The following is a 16,409-nucleotide window of genomic DNA, read 5'->3' on the forward strand; positions in this document are numbered from 1 at the left end:
TTGGTTACAAAATCATATTTTCAGACGATATTTCACTCGTACATGCAACACCATTTAGTCAAGCAAAGCCAAATTCTGTTAAAATTATATGTTCCCATTCACAAAGTACATAATAGGCCTACTGTTAGGACCTGTAGCGGCCATTTGACTTTCAAAATACATTATTTATCACCTACCTGGCAGAATGAATGATATATCTTGTTAGGAATTATGTTTTCAGACAATATTTTACTCTTAAATCACAATTATATGCATGTTATGGTGCTGACTCATGTGAAAATTGGTTTCCCAGATCCATTATACATAATACAGTCAATGTCTTTTGGCGGCCATTTTGAAAGTCAAAATACAATATTTAACACAAATATGAAACCCGAATAATATATTTCGTTGCAAATTATATTTGAAGACAGTATTCCACTAATTTACCACAAAAAATACGTTTTAGTGCTCACCTTGTGATTGTTTTTGTCCTCTCTCACATCGTAGATCATAATTTTAGGGCCTTTGGCGGTCATATTAAATATCAAAATACAGGGTTTATCACATACATGGCATGTTAAATAATAAATTTCGTTAACAAAAATGTTTTTAGTCAGTATTCCACTCGTTTATCTCAACAAAATGCATTTTAGTGCTCACTCTTGTGATTTTTTTGTGTCACCATTCACATTGTACATAATAGTGTTAGGGCTTTTGAAGGCCATTTTGAATATCAAAATACAGGATTTATCACATAACTGACATAACAAATGATATATATCGTTAGCAATCATGTTTACAGACATTGCTTCACTCATAGATCATACTTACTTGCATTTCAGTGCTCAATTTTGTAAAAATTAATTTTCCCCATTCATATTGTACAGGGGTCTATGATGGCGGCCATTTTGATATCAAGAAAATAAATATTTTGACAAAAATCATTTTTTCAGATATTATTTCACTCCGGCAGCACAATTGCATGTACTTTAAAGCCAATGTGTGGACAATTTTATGATTTTCATGGGTAATTTGAATATTTTGGCGGCCATATTGGACTTTGCCAATTTGCAGAAAATGCTCAAGGTTACACGAGTGGCATCATTCAGATTCGGAATCAGCACCCTCGAATTGACAAGAAACCATAAAAAAACATTGTATATATAAAAAAAACAAGGTTCGACCCCTTCTATCCTGGACTAACTGGCTTATTACCAATGGGCTTTACAAAAGGATCAGGGTAGTGCTCTGGATGCTTCAACAAAGACTACAATCTACACCTGTCATTAGCGTAGCTAAGAATTCTGGGTTACCCCTAACAACCTGAATAGGTACATTTTAAGTATTTTTTTTGTAGATACTCTCTAATGCAAAGTAACTAATCTGGGGCGCTCGTCTTACAAAGAGTTGCAATTGATCCGATCAGTCGCAACTATGGAAAGCCAGCAACGTCATGCAACATATATATGCATGTTTGTTCAATTTTTTTTTTTAGATATGAATGTTTATCCATAAAGTCATTGATTTCTTGACAATTGGTGTGTTTTACTTTGTTTACAAAGGACATTTTGCAAATTTCCTGTAAAAAAAAATAGAACACTGATGGATCTCCATAGAGTTTCGATTGATTGGACCAATCGTAACTCTTTGTGAGACGGGGCACTGGTCCCTAATCACAGTCCTCTCAGAGTGAGATGAGGAACCAGTCCTGATGTAATGAGATTTAAAGTCTTTCAAGAGTGAATTTACCGTTTTCGAGTAAAAGTGTGCATCTTTTTTTTTAACACTATTTAAAAAAGGGTAAAAATTCACTCTTGAAAGATTAAAATCTCATTCCATCAGGACCAGTTCCTCGTCTCACTCTGAGAGGAGCATGATTTTGGACCAGGGGCTCGTTCCAGAAAGAGTTGCGATTAAACGCAAGCCAAAAAATATAAATCGCAAGTTCCAAATGCGCTCTGTTGATTGGTTGAAAATCAAGTTGCGCATGATTTTTAGAGTTGCGATTGATTGCAACTCTTTCTGCAACGGGCCCCTGACTTGCTACTTTGCATTTAGAGAGTACACAATTAATGTAAGCACCCCCACCAAAAAAAAAAATCCATGGCAAGGAGCTACGACCGAGCGAAGCAATCGAGCAATTAAAAAAAAAATCTTAAAAACGAAAGTTTGAGTAAAATGGGACAAGCAATAGTTATGAGCATATTCCTGTCGATAAGATAGTTATGAGCATATTCCTGTCGAGATTACTAATGCCTTGGAGATCCTCCAATTGGCAATGCAAACAAGATCTGTGAAGTCATACATCTCTCTCCTTTGGATACTGAAATTATACCAGAAAATTGTCATCGAATGATATTGCAAACAATTCATCAATGACATAATGCGAAACTTCTATTACATGTTTTCCTCTTGTAAAAAAACACCTGGGGGTATTTCACAAAAATTTAAGTATGACTTAAGTCGCACTTAAATGCCGACGCTTACATGGTATGCAACGCGCGATCTTATTTATAGATACGAAGTAGCGCACATACATCCTCATGACACGATCTAACTAAGCCTTTCATACCGTACGCAACTCGCCAAGTGCGACTCTAAGTCGTACTTAAATCTTTGTGAAACACCCCCATGTTATGATAGACTAGAATCCCTTTGCCAACGTGAGGATCAACATATCGCATAAGTGATCTAAATATTTAAATTCTCATAAATCACTCATTCTTAATCGCGTTCAAACATAATATAAAGATAAATCCATAGTGATGACATGTATAATCTCAAAAAATTATTATTTCAATAAACAGGGCCTATATACATTTTAATTATAATTTACAATAAAAAATAAACTATTAATTAATGATACATATAGATATTCATATGATTTTCGAACACAAGGCGAGAAATCATTTAGGGTTGCCTAGCTGTTGAAAGTCTTTAGTATGACTTGAACACGTGGTTCTACCCCACAATACTCTCATATTCTACAAGGTGACACGACATTTGATCCGGAGAATATTTCTCCAACTTTTCCAAATTTGATCACTGACGTACTATAGACCAGTTCGTAGTTACTTCATGGACAATTTTGGTCAAATGACCTTTCATTTCTTTCATTATGATAGGCAGATTTTAAAGCAAGATATTACGTAAGCTTGCCTTACATAGCAGGATGAAGAAACTGAATAGACAAGGGGGCCGTTTCATAAAGCTGTTCGTAAGTAAAGAGTGACTTTAAGAACGACTGTTGAACCTTTCTTACGCGCTTAACCATCGCCAATGAATATGCCATTTACCACAAGAAAGGATCACCAGTTGTTCTTAAAGTCGCTCTTAACTTACGAACAGCTTTATGAAACACCCACCAGGTGACTAGAATAGCACACCAATGAACACTTTATGAAGGTATTGCATTCCTACTTTGAATGCATATCATATACATGCTGCACAATGTACTTGGCAAGCTGAAATACTAGTCGTTCGTGGACGCATTGTTGTTTTTTGTGGATGTAAATGAAAACCACTATTCAAAAGAATATATGATTAATCAAGACATCAAAGTTGGTGCTTATCTCATTAGATCGTGTACCAACATGTCACTTTAGTACAAATGACCTTCCTCTGATCATGCGTAGAATCTTTTGATCATGCGCAGAAAGGAACTAAGAACTGGCTTATTGACAGACATCCTAGCAATGATCGTAGAACATTTTTCTACGATTGATTCCATTGACTACAATGTACAATCAATCGCGAAAATCAAGTGTACGATTGGTTGCTAACCTTTGTGTTACGGGACCCAGGTGACGAGAATACCACACCAATGAACACTCTCTGAAGGTATTTGTTGCATTTCTAATTTGAATACACATTAAAGCATGATGTACAATGTACTTGGCCAAACTGTGAAATACCATTCGTTCGTTGTTTTTTATGGATATAAATGAAAAACTCAATTCAAAAGAATATATGAATAATCAAGACACCAAAAGTGGTGCTTATCTCAGTAAATTTTGAACTCCATGTCACTTTAGTACCAATGACCTTCCTCTAACCATGCGCAGAGTGGAACTACGAACTGGCTTTACATGTATGCTATACCTGGAAAGCTTATGCAATGTCTTCATTTGAAAGTGTGAGTCCCCATCGTAAAAAAAAATCAAAGAAACAGATCGATGAAAGTTTGAGAAAAATCAGACAAATAATGAGAAAGTTATTAGCATTTGAATATTGCGACCACTAATGCTATGGAGATCCTCCCATTGGCAACGCAACAAAGATGTGTGATGTCACTTGTGAACTCTCCCCATTACTTTAGTACATATTTCACTTAAACTGCCACTTTTATACATCTATCAGTAGATCATGTGTTCTTTCTGTAGGAGAGCATGTAATACAGATTTTTAAAGAATACATCATGGTTGAAGAGTTTGTGTCACCATAAGAAAAAGCAAATAGAGACACTTTGGAGGTATTTTATAGTCGATCAAAGGTAAAGTTGTTCACATGTGACATCACACAGTGTATTAGTATTAGTGAATGCAATATTCAAATGCTCATAACTTTCTCATTATTTGACCGATTTTTCTCAAAATTTCTTTGCTCTTATTCTTTGATTTTTCTGTTTCGACACAAGTCAACTTGTTCCAAAGGTTTCATTTCCCTTTAAGAAAACTGGATCATCAGCTGTGTACTGGTTCATTCTGAGAGTGCCAACCAGGGTCTTTTATTCAGGGTCGTGTATACGTTTACACGCACTCTAAAACATTAAGTGCTAAATATATCGACCTGGGTAGAGAGTGGCAAATGTGGATAAACTTCTTGCCAAAGAACGCAAGTGATGTGGTAGGATTGGAATCCCTGACCTCGTGGTACAGAGACTTATCCATTCAGCCACAAAACTACCTCTGTTAATATACATATATTAATACAAAACTGTTTATGCTTATTCTAACACATCAAATGTGTTATGCTCCGTGGTTATGTATTATGATAAAATATATAGAATATTATTGAGAGCTGGAACACTGCCCCAATTAGTAGCCCCGATCCAGCCCACATCCTTGACGATGTCGCAGCTCTCCTGGCCCCGGCGGCGTCCCCAGCTAAAAGTCTGTTTCGAGCCTGTATTAAAAGAGGAAAATCAGATATTTCACCTTTGATTATCATTTAGGTCAAACGATGAATTAAAAAAATACAGTGCCAGATTTGTGTCCTAGCAATACAAACGGACAAACTGTTGCATTTTTATTTTCTCAATTGAATTGATAGTCTATGCCTGTTAGAAACCCACTAGGACCTACTACCCTAATTTGTATATGTCCTTACCATGGATCTCCCTTCAAATCGTTTGTACAGGCCCTGAAATCTTCGCGGGAAGAAACTGCAGTTGACCCTGAAATATAATCTGCAAATTACAAAGCTTCCCCCAAAGTAAATGGATAAATGAAATACTAAGATAAGTATATAAATAAACAAAATGTATCAAGGAATAAAACAAACCAGCCTTGCTCAGATCGGTCGCTTCCTTGCTTACATAAGCATAGTCATGTTCTTGTACATTCTAGCTATTCTTGTTGATCTAATGTTTAGGCCTACGGCCATGCTCTCACCCCCCCCCCTGCTCCCCTCCTCAGCTGCACTCTCTCGTCGAGTTCACTGGGTACATTTCTTATTCGTTTTATTTCCAATTTGTCTAATGCCAATTCGTCCAATTACCAACTCGTCTACTATCATTTGGTCTACCATCAGTTCGTCCATTATCCACTGTCATTTCGGCCGCTCACCATTTCGTCAAATAACCAGATGGTCCTATAACCATAATCTATTTGGTCTAATTGGACTACGTGTTCATTGGGCGAAATGAATGGAAATTAAATGAACATTAAGGCGACCGCACACCTTACGATTGGTCTGCGACCCGATTTCAGAATAAAATGTAGTAGAATTTGATGCTTATATTGAGACTTGGAATAGCTTACTGTGTAATGTTCTAAATCATCGTACGAATACCTATGTTCAAATCTGTGACTATCATCCTTCTTAGAATAAAAGCGAATTTAATATCTAGTCGTAATGACGTCATAGCAGTCGTACGATCGGCTACGATTTGAAACTAATTTGGCTTTTACTCCAAAATAAAGGCTTGCAATCTTTCAAAATTGTTATAATATTATTATTTCAATTAATTTTAACCTCAAATAAAATGATATGTTCCATTCACATCTTCAGAAAATGAGCAAAATGCGATTTGTTCCAAAATCGGGTCGCAGACCAGTCGTAAGGTGTGCGGTCGCCTTAAGGTGTGCGGTGGCCTTTAGACCAACTGGTTATGATGCGAAATGATTATTGACGAAATGGTGATTAGACTGGACCAAATGATTACTGGACCAACTAGTTGTTTGACGAAACGTTGATGGACGGAACGGCATTAGACTAAATGAAGGTAGACCATGGGATGAGTAGACGAGTTGGCAACAGACGAATTGGCAATTTAACATTTCATTCATCTACACTGACCTCTATTGCTTTGATGAGTGCTGCTATTCCAAACGGCACGCAGCAGCAACAGAGTATGAAAGATCCGAAACCGATTAAACAGTTCACATTAACCGGTGCACCGACTTGGCTGTCTCGGATAATCGTCACATGTGGCGGATATGACATCTGTACATGGTATGAAGGAGTGATGGCAATGGGTCAGAGGGGATGGGGGGCAGAGAAGATGAGAGAGAGAGGGGGTGGGATAGAGAGGGAGGGAGAGAGATTGATTGAGAGAGTCGGTGATAATTATTTCAAACAATATGCCTATTCATTTGTGAGCTTCAGACCTTTCATTTTTTCTTGGCATGCCCATAATTATATGCCCTATTTTCACAGAAGAAATATAAATGAAGGGAAGAAGCAAATTGTAAAAGTATGAGGATAATTAACATAAGAAATAAACACTATAATTAAAAGAAATACGATACATGCATACTTGATGAATTTGAGGGAGTGTTGGTGGGGGAATGTATCATTTTAACAGACTTCTTCTGGGAACAGAACATGTTCATTAACAAAGCTCGTAGCAAATACTAAAAGCCGGCTTCATTGCGATTCAAATCTGACACCGAATAAATAAGTAAACACCAATACTTACATTCATGCCATCGTAGGAGCAGTGATTGTATTGTTGAAATGACGTCGACAATCCGTGGTCGACGTCGAGGTCGTGCATGGCCTCGGATTGATCCATCCAGCCGTGTCTGTGGTGATGATGATATCGAGGAAACGGCGGTCCTCTGTGAGAGTGTCCATGACAGTGAGGCTGACCTTGAGAATGACCTTGACCTTGTGGCTGACCTTGACGATAGTTACAGCGACCTTCACCTTCGTAAGCATTGTTCGTGTATGTTTCTGGTACCACACTCGCATACGGTGGAGGAGATCCTAAGTCAGGACGCGTTGGGGTCTTGTTAGGATCGACTCTGGCGTAGGGGGGTAATTCGGGTTCCGGTGGTGGAGGTGGTGGTGGGGTTGGTGTAGGGGCCAGTGGATGTGGCTCTTCGTCTGGTATCGTTGCCATTCTATGACCATTTATACCTCTTCATCAAATCAATGGTGTTTGTCCGTGAGAACGACGATACATCCGAGTTCTTCTGCAAAATAATTTTTGAAAGAAAATAGAATAATTAACGTTGTAAGAGAAAGACTTCCGTTCCAGAAGAGAAAATTACCTTGGTTGTACCCTTATCAAATCATCATTTAAAATTTATCTCTTTTTTTTTTGGGGGGGGAGCTAAGTTTTAAATAATATCTTTTTAAAATCTTTAGTGATGCATATTGCATTATGGGAAGCTTATTAGAAAATGTGAGGAATTCTTTGGTAGTCCTAACTATTTTTTTCATATTAGCACCTGGCAGTAGCTTAATGAGCGAAACAAATTGAGAGGGAAACCTCTTGCATCTGGCCAAAATTTCAACAAAAATCAAAATGCATTTTGCCATAATATCCAGAGAGAGATATATTACTTCCTTTCCTTTTCTGCTTTTTCCACCTTTTCGAAAACTTTTTTTTTTTTGGGGGGGGGGAGGGGGGGGGGGTGGTCTCGACACTATAGTAGTGTAGTTATAACAGACACCTTTTCCCAGGTACTTTTTTTTACAATGAAGCCGCATACTGACAATTATTTCTAAGGTATACCAACATCCTATAAATCCAATTTTCACATTATCTTGTCATAAGATAATGCAAAATTATATATACAGGTACAAAGGGAACGGAACTCAAGAAAAGGCTTATATTATTCAACAATATCATCAGAAATGACATATTTCATACATCATTTAGGGTAGGGAAACATAACAAAATACTTGTCAAGGGTACTCTGAGACCGTCACAGAATTTTTACTTGTTTTATGGTCCATTTTGAAAGCCCATGTCAAACCTTTGTCAAAATAAAATATTTAGGACATTATTTTATAGGGTAGGGAAAACAGGGAACAAATACTTGTAAAGGATAGGCCCTGCATTAAGTCCGCGAGATGATAGCTTGTCAACGTTCCATTTTGAATGACCATAAACGGGCACGGTGTCCAACTCGTAATAGGGACTTTTCGCACCACTACGTAGACTCTTTCTGGAAAGGTGAGAATCTATTGTCAAAAGCCCTTTATCACAAATCAGCCTTTGTCGCAGATCAGTATATAAAAAAGGCAGTGCCGTCGTGAACTATGGACAAATGACATATTTGCAATTTTTCGTCAGCTCCGGGGGGTGTTTCATGAAAGTTGTCAGCACTGACTAATTTGTCAGTGCTGACTATTTCAGTGAAATCCTTGCTTTTGATTGGCTGAGAAGCTCTGGCCTCTGACTGTTACTATGGTAACTGTCGGAGGAAGACATCTTTTCAGTGCCGACAACTTTCATGAATCGGTCCCCAGAACCTTAGGTAGATCTTAGATCTTACAAGTACGATTATACACCACCTGGTGGACTGTACTTTCACGGATGATGATGATGTGATGATGATGATGATGATGATGATGGTGATAATGGTGATGATGGTGATGATGATGGTGATGATGATGATGGTGATGATGGTGATGATGATGGTGATGATGATGATGGTGATGATGATGATGGTGATGATGGTGATGATGGTGATGATGATGGTGATGCTGATGATGGTGATGATGTTGATGATGATGAGATCTGCTGTTCCTGTTCACCCATTTTCGACAATGACCTCTAATCTGTTTATTGTGATATGATGGACAGTTTTAAATAGATTCTCAACATTCCATGAAGCGTCTGCGCAGTGGTTGCGAAAACTCGATATTAACGGGGAGTACCACTCGTACATATTAAGATATAAATGACATATAAACATACTTAAAGTAATGAACATTTGTGACACGTACGTCTTAGGCATCAGATTCATCTTCAGGTAAAGAACCAGCAATCCTTTGAGATTAGAAGTTGCGGATCAATTAATAGTTTTGGAAACAAACCATACAACTCCATCTTACTCATGAATGGCTTCTCAAATACTATTATTGTTGATGGTGTTGTGTCTTTTCCACACACAAAATAAATGATCTTCTACAGTGGTGGGTCTGTCATGAACGGTTAGGTTATTCACTAGTATAAGCATTTCGTGAAATCAACGTGTTGTTGTTGTTTTGTCTTTTCCACAGCATAAACAAAATGATCTTTAACTGGTGGGTCTGTCATAAGACTGATGATCTTAGCCTGGATGAACTCCTATGTTCTTCTTCCGTTGAGTACAGTCCTCTTTATAGAGTATAGTCGTACTTGATAGTTATGTTATTTCCTCGTGTAAGGATGGACGTTTGTGCTGGTCGGCCTTAATTGGCTATGCCCACTTATCTTCATTTGGTAGACAATATCCTGTGATCCCTTTCCAATAACCATGCACGCAGACAAAACGTCTGCAGTGTTACCGGCCGATCTTCGAACAGTAGAGGAACTGAAACGCGAGATAGGTAAATTAAACTCCTCCAGTATTCCAAAGAAACGTCTGTTCCACTTGCTAAGATGTTGAAATGGGTAACTATGAAGTTTCCTTTCTTTTAGATGTCATAGCGTTGTGTAAAGTGTTATTCAACCCCGACGCTATTCAGAATAAGTACACAGCACACATAACACTGTCTGTGTACTATTATTGACGTTAGGATTTAGGAGTCCTCGCATTTGAATAGTTTTTCTTTTGATCACTCGAGTGTTATTGATCCTGTTGTATTCGGATAAAGGTAACGACATAAAGGGGTAAAAATAGTAAGTGAGAGAGAGATAGAGAAAGAGATAAAGGAAATAAGGGAGAGAGTGAGAGAGAGAGAGAGGGGGAGGGCGGAATAAAGATTAGATATACCCTCTTCAACGAATAATAATGTTATGGAAGTACTATTTTAATTAGCAATCATACAATATGTTGGATATTTCACTGAGTATTGTCGCCCCCTTAAGCTGTAGGAATTATCTTTATCATAGACTCCCTTCTCTCTCTTCCTCTTCTCATTATTTTTCCACCTCATGTCCCTCCCATCTGGATCATCCAGGCAATTTTATCGGATAAACCAAATATGCCTAGATGGTGACACGACATTTGCTCCTGAGACTATTGCTCCGGGCTTTTTTTCGTGTAGAGTTTTAGGGTTGCAATATGGTTTTAGGTTAGGTTTAGGGTTAAGTTCGTGGTAGAGTATAGCGTTAAATCCAGGGTTGAAGTTAGTTATTCGATTAGTGTGTGGAATTCGGAGCGGAGCAATCCTGCCCCCGGAGCAAATGTCGCCGGTCGGAGCAACTGTCGCCGGAGCAAATGTCATGGACCCACTTCCATTTGTTTTAGGAAGAGTAATACATTGTGATATGCATAGTGCCCCCAAAATATACCATGATCGCTATAAATTAATACCCACTCGCCGGAATTGAGCATCGATGCATTTGGCCTGAATGAAAAATGACGTAATTTCCTTTCAATTATGACATCACACATTGCTATTACATGAAAGCCTTTAAATATGCTGAGCACTATGGGAGGAAAGAAGTTGGATTTAAAAAATCCACGTTACATCTCATAAAATTTATCAAACTCAAAGTGCTATACAATCTTTCCCATTTTCTTTACTTCTTTCACCCCATCCCGCGTTTCATCCCTCTTCCCATCCCACTTTTAGCAATTTAAAATGTTGTATTTTCTTAATTTCTGTATGTGCTCCATATTATCATTTTATTCGTAATTATGGTATTTAATTAATCTGATTAAGTAGTAATATGATATTCATTAAGTCCAATAGAATATAACAAGATTATAATAATATGTCAATTTATATAGCGCAGTTACTATGTGCATATACTCAACTGCGTATTGATATTTGGTATCATATTATTACCCCGGCTGTAGCTTAGCCGCCATATTAATAGGCGATAAAGCGTTCAAAGAGAAAGCATACCGGGTATCCATTCACCTCACCTGGGTCGAGTGCAGCATAATGTGGATAAATTTATTGCCGAAGGAAATTACGCCATGGCTGGGATTCGAACCCACGACGCTCTGTTTCAAAGTCCGGAGACTTATCCACTGGACAGCCACGCTCCACGTATATGCGACATTATCGTGTATCTTTTTTAATTTTGTAAATAGTACCGCAGTTATGAAGCTGTACTACTGTTTTTAATTTTATTATATCCGTTAGCACGTCAGTCGATGAAACTGCAATGCCCGGTTTCATAAATATCATACAATACCATACCATGTCATGGTTATATTCACAGACGAGACATAAGTGAATCATACTTTGTTCTTCAAATCATCACTTTTTGTTCCGACGCGTAAAATTAATTAAAACGAAAACGCTGATTATAATTTTTAAATTATCTTTATTCTGAAAACAGCATGCACTCTGAGGTATAAAAGATGAAATGAACATAATTATGACATTATTTGATTATTACACATTCCTCGACCCCATGCTGATTTCTATTTGGTATTGATAAGCATCTAATTTTATAGTATTAACAAGGATTACTTACAGCTATACCCGACATCGTCACTTGAATTCCTGCTACGAAATAAGCTTTTCGTATATTAGTCACTCTCAGAAAAAAATCTAATTAGATAGGGTTTTACCCATCCCCAATAAAAAAGTACCAGAATATGTTATAAAGCAGTTTTCTCGGTGTTACCTCCAAAGCGATTTCAAATCGAGTCCTTTTCATGTTAGCCACCTTTTAGAAAAGAAAAGATTCTGATTAGAAATGTTTTTCAAATACCCCCTTTCCCCAAGAGTACAAGAATATTTCTTAAGCATTTTTCTCTAGATTGCAAAGAGGACCTCAGAAACTGTTTCAAATTGGGTCCTTTGCAGAGAGTGTGTCCAAATCGTAAAGAGATACTTGATGGTTATTAAGACCTCTTGTCATTTATCTTCAGAGCAAACCCGTCATTCTGCAAAATAGAACGTTAGCGATTAGCTATTTCAAATAATTTACTGTTTGTACATATAATTGTACAATCGTGGTAAGCTTTCTTTTCAGGAAAAGATATCAACTCCACTCAGTAGTTACTAATATCATTTATAATTTGATTATACAACACGATATACTATGAAGTAAAAAAACGAATGAGCATGTCCATAAATTTCATGAACTGCACGTATTGTCATGATAACAAGCTTCGTGTCCACTATCCTAATAACATTTATTTGGTATTTCTTTGACTAGAGCATATCCTAAAATCAATCTTAATATTGATGAAGCATCCCTTCAAGAATCGAGAAAGGTTTGAATTTATTCACTGTGTATCATGTTATGCACGGGATTTGTAGCAATGTGAGATTTTTATTTAAATAACGTAACAGATGATTTAATCATAAAATAAAATTATAGTAAAAAAGATTCAAAGCTGATGAAACATCCGATATTATTTTTTATTCGTTCATGAGTGGTACTGATGCCTCGTCGTCTCGCTGGGCATTCTGGGAACGAATCACTGATGTCATCTTCCGGACGACAACCAGGACGATAACAAGGAGAACGATCATGATCGTTACCATGGCAACGATAGCCAGCATCCATGGGTTGAACGCAGAAACATGTGTTTCAGTTGGTTTATCGTCTGCAAGATAAAAACAAACATGGTACAATATGGTTAACAGGTAGGAAGAAAAAAAAACACACATACACTTAATTCCAATATTCTTATCAATATACAAAGGATTCATGCACATCATTATGCGATCTGTCCTTACTCGATCTACCAGAACTTTTTGTGAGACCGACCCCTGTGTAGAAACTGTAGAAAAATAGATGAATTAATTTGCGAGGCGCGCCGCTTGGAACCTTCCCAAAATGAATATATTCTGTCCCTGTATTCCTACAATCTAGAAATGATGGATTTTTTTTACTACGTGTTTACTTATATCCATCGTTAGCTTGGCATGTTTTTCTGATTATTTCAAAACCTTCATCCAACTACTTATCCCCACTGTCGTGCGATCCGTGACGAATGCCACAATTGGTTGTCCGTAACTGATCATGAGAGTTTTTGAACCATTCAATCCTTTTCTGCGATCAGTACGATTGCCAAGAATGATCTAATACGATCTGATACGACCACTACGATCATAACCACGATTAAGATCACCGTTTTAGTTGTGGCGCGAATCGTGAAAGTAGGAACTAGGCATAAGACATAGTACACACCAACGACATGATCGAAGAGATTAGTAAGGGTTACACGCACGAGGTACTTTCGGAACAGTTTTAATACGTCCGAGGCCTTTCGATAATAATAGTTACCAGAGTGAATGTAACCACTAGAAGTTAGGTTGGTTAAACAACCAATGCGTTTTGCAATTTAATTGCGTTAAACACAACAATATATTAGTTTATAGTGGGTTTTGTTGTTGTATTAGCCTTTTGAAACATGTAATTTTACAATGCAAAATTTGTATTCATAATTGTTAATATATTCATTTTTATACGCATATTCATTATTGTAATTATGTTCATTTTTATACGCATATTCATTATTGTAATGTTCATTTTATACGCATATTCATTATTGTAAACATATTCATTTCTATACGCAAATTCATTATTGTAAACATATTCATTTCTATACGCAAATTCATTATTGTCATACTCTCGCTCGGGAATCGATAGAGTTTAATGAAATATTATCTTATCTTAGCTGAGGGCATTCACTATTTCAAGCTGGGTAAGTATGTGTAATCATGATTATTCTAATGCCAGGATAATTGTATGTTTGATAGGATAGTGTTGTGGGTCCTTGTTATATGATAAACCATCCTCATCTCAGAATAATGACGGGTCAATTGTACTAGTCATTAGTACCAGTCAGCAAATATTCCGTTTAATGGCAAAAATAAATGCCTGATCACGTGATAGGTCTGAACCAATGAATTCGATAAGAGTCCATATTACCATTTTAAAACATAATAATAATAAAAAATTAACTTAAAATAGGCCTTTAAAAGAATATTGGTAAAAACACTTACATTTTACGAAGATTTATATTTAATTTCTACAAGAAATATACGATGATTTGTATATCATATATTTCTTGAACTTTGTATCTTGTATTAATACGTCTTGTTTATTGAAGGAAACCTTCATTAACAAGCATTGCTTTCAGAAGGTTTTTATTTCATTTCATTACGTTATATTATAAATCGCTTTACTTTGTAATTTTGTTGAAATTTTGAAATGACACAAAGTCGTTTTTTGTGTATAGAATGAAAAAGAGGAAAATATCCTACATCAACAATGCGCATACCTTTTATCATCCAGTCCATCTGTTCGTAGGATTCCGAGCTGCGTCTAAATCTGATCGGTCCACGGCTAATCCTCGTACGCGCAAGCGTGGATTTCGAGGCTGTGACGTCACGACGTTGGCGACCGTTCAGCCCACTTGGGCATGTGACGTCACATTCCGTAAGATTTCCGCTTGTTGCGTCACAGACAAGGAGGTCACAATGGATGTAAACCTAGAATACATAAAGAATAGCTATAAAGGTAAAGTCAGTGTTGAATTCATTATTTTAATAATGCTTCATTTGAAGTCTGTTGATCATACTTTCATATCGCTATTCCCTATTGAAAAGGATGTTGGGCCACGCGGAGTGTTAACACAGTGTAATCACACAGTGTGCAATGGGAAGATGTGGGGCCCGTCTTAAGGCGACCGCACACCTTACGACTGGTCTGCGACCCGATTTAGGAACAAATCGCATTTTGCTCATTTTCTGAAGATGTGAATGGAACATATCATTTTATTTGAGGTTGAAATTAATTGAAATAATAATATTATAACAATTTTGAAAGATTGCAAGCCCTTATTTTGGAGTAAAGTCCAAATTAGGTTCAAATCGTAGCCAATCGTAAGACTGCTATGACGTCATTACGACTATAGATATTAAATTCGCTTTTATTCTAAGAAGGATGATAGCATAGTCACAAATTTGATCATAGGTATTCGTACGATGATTTCGAACATTACACAGTTAAAGATATGCCAAGTCTCAATATTAGCATCAAATTCTATTACATTTTATTCTGAAATCGGGTCGCAGACCAGTCGTAAGGAGTGCAGTGGCCTTTACAAAGAGTTGCAATTATTGATCCGATCAACCACAACTATGGAAAGCCAACAACGTGAACACCGAAAATCCTTGTATGTTCAAAATGTTTTCTAGACATAATGTATTGTCATACTGTACATTAATCATTGTCTTGGCAATTCGATGTGCTTCATCTTTGTTTACAAAGTACATTGTGCAAATTTCCTGTAGGAACAATATGACAATGATGGATTTCCATATACTAGAGTTGAAATTAATTGGATCAAATCTTCGGAAGATGAGAACGTGATTTACGACTCTTAAAATGCTCAAATTTCACGAGAATCAAGAATCAAAACTTTCATTTTTCTAGTCTACGCTGCTTACACACATTGTGGACACTCTCACTGTCAACAATCTTGTGCACAGTTCTACAGTGTAAATGTTCACAATGTGTTCACACAGTAGACTGCGTTAAGACGTGATTCACACTGTTAATATGCTGCAAATATAACAGTGTGAATATACTTTCGCACTGTGGAAACCTCTATGGTGGAAGGTTTCACAGTGTGTTCACATAGTGGGCTATGTTAAGACGTGGTTCATACTGTTAATATGCTGCAAATGTACTAGTATACAGTGTGCATATACTTTCACACTGTGGATACCTCTATAGTGTGAGGTTTTACAGTGCATTCACATAGTGGGCTATGTTAAGACGTGGTTCATACTGTTAATATGCTGGAAATGTATACAGTGTGCATATACTTTCACACTGTGGATACCTCTATATTGTAATGTTTCGCAGTGTGTTTACATAGTGGGCTATGTTAAGACGT

The 16,409-nt window shown here is 37.0% G+C and overlaps 2 protein-coding genes across 7 annotated transcripts in view; both read right to left on the minus strand.

Moving 5' to 3' along the window:
- Positions 1-2,755: 2,755 nt before the first annotated feature.
- Positions 2,756-10,159, minus strand: LOC129262987 (uncharacterized). Of its 6 annotated transcripts, none has more exons than XR_010293862.1 (5): positions 9,388-10,159; positions 7,124-7,619; positions 6,502-6,648; positions 3,325-5,106; positions 2,756-3,214 (listed from the first exon to the last, which is right to left on the minus strand). XR_010293862.1 is itself a non-coding variant. In XM_064100822.1 (4 exons), the coding sequence occupies exons 2-4, from the start codon at positions 7,547-7,549 to the stop codon at positions 4,963-4,965; spliced, it is 717 nt and encodes a 238-aa protein (XP_063956892.1). In that variant the 5' UTR covers positions 7,550-7,619; positions 9,388-10,159; the 3' UTR covers positions 2,756-4,962. The 6 variants fall into 6 exon arrangements, 4 of the variants coding, with proteins under 4 accessions (XP_063956892.1, XP_063956893.1, XP_054756918.2 ...); XR_010293863.1 differs by having other exon boundaries at positions 7,124-7,622; positions 9,388-10,144; XM_064100822.1 differs by having other exon boundaries at positions 2,756-5,106.
- Positions 10,160-11,846: 1,687 nt separating this feature from the next.
- LOC129263433 (uncharacterized) overlaps positions 11,847-16,409 on the minus strand; it is a 38,006-nt gene continuing 33,443 nt past the window's right edge. Inside the window, exons 24-25 of the mRNA XM_064100821.1 lie at positions 14,787-14,997; positions 11,847-13,103 (exon numbers count right to left, since the gene is read on the minus strand). Coding sequence (XP_063956891.1) covers positions 12,916-13,103; positions 14,787-14,997 — 399 coding nt within the window. The 3' untranslated portion in view covers positions 11,847-12,915. The remainder of the gene's footprint in view (positions 13,104-14,786; positions 14,998-16,409) is intronic.

This window comes from Lytechinus pictus, chromosome 6 (assembly GCF_037042905.1).
Source record: "Lytechinus pictus isolate F3 Inbred chromosome 6, Lp3.0, whole genome shotgun sequence".
Lineage (NCBI taxonomy): Eukaryota > Metazoa > Echinodermata > Echinoidea > Temnopleuroida > Toxopneustidae > Lytechinus > Lytechinus pictus.

Excerpts from the sequence above, each read along its gene's own strand:
- LOC129262987 (XM_064100822.1), bottom strand. The coding sequence starts at position 7,549 with ATGGCAACGATACCAGACGAAGAGCCACATCCACTGGCCCCTACACCA. Across the intron at positions 6,649-7,123 it reads GCTCCTACGATGGCATGAAT|ATGTCATATCCGCCACATGT; the intron begins GTAAGTATTGGT and ends TACCATGTACAG. Across the intron at positions 5,107-6,501 it reads CACTCATCAAAGCAATAGAG|GCTCGAAACAGACTTTTAGC; the intron begins GTCAGTGTAGAT and ends CTTTTAATACAG.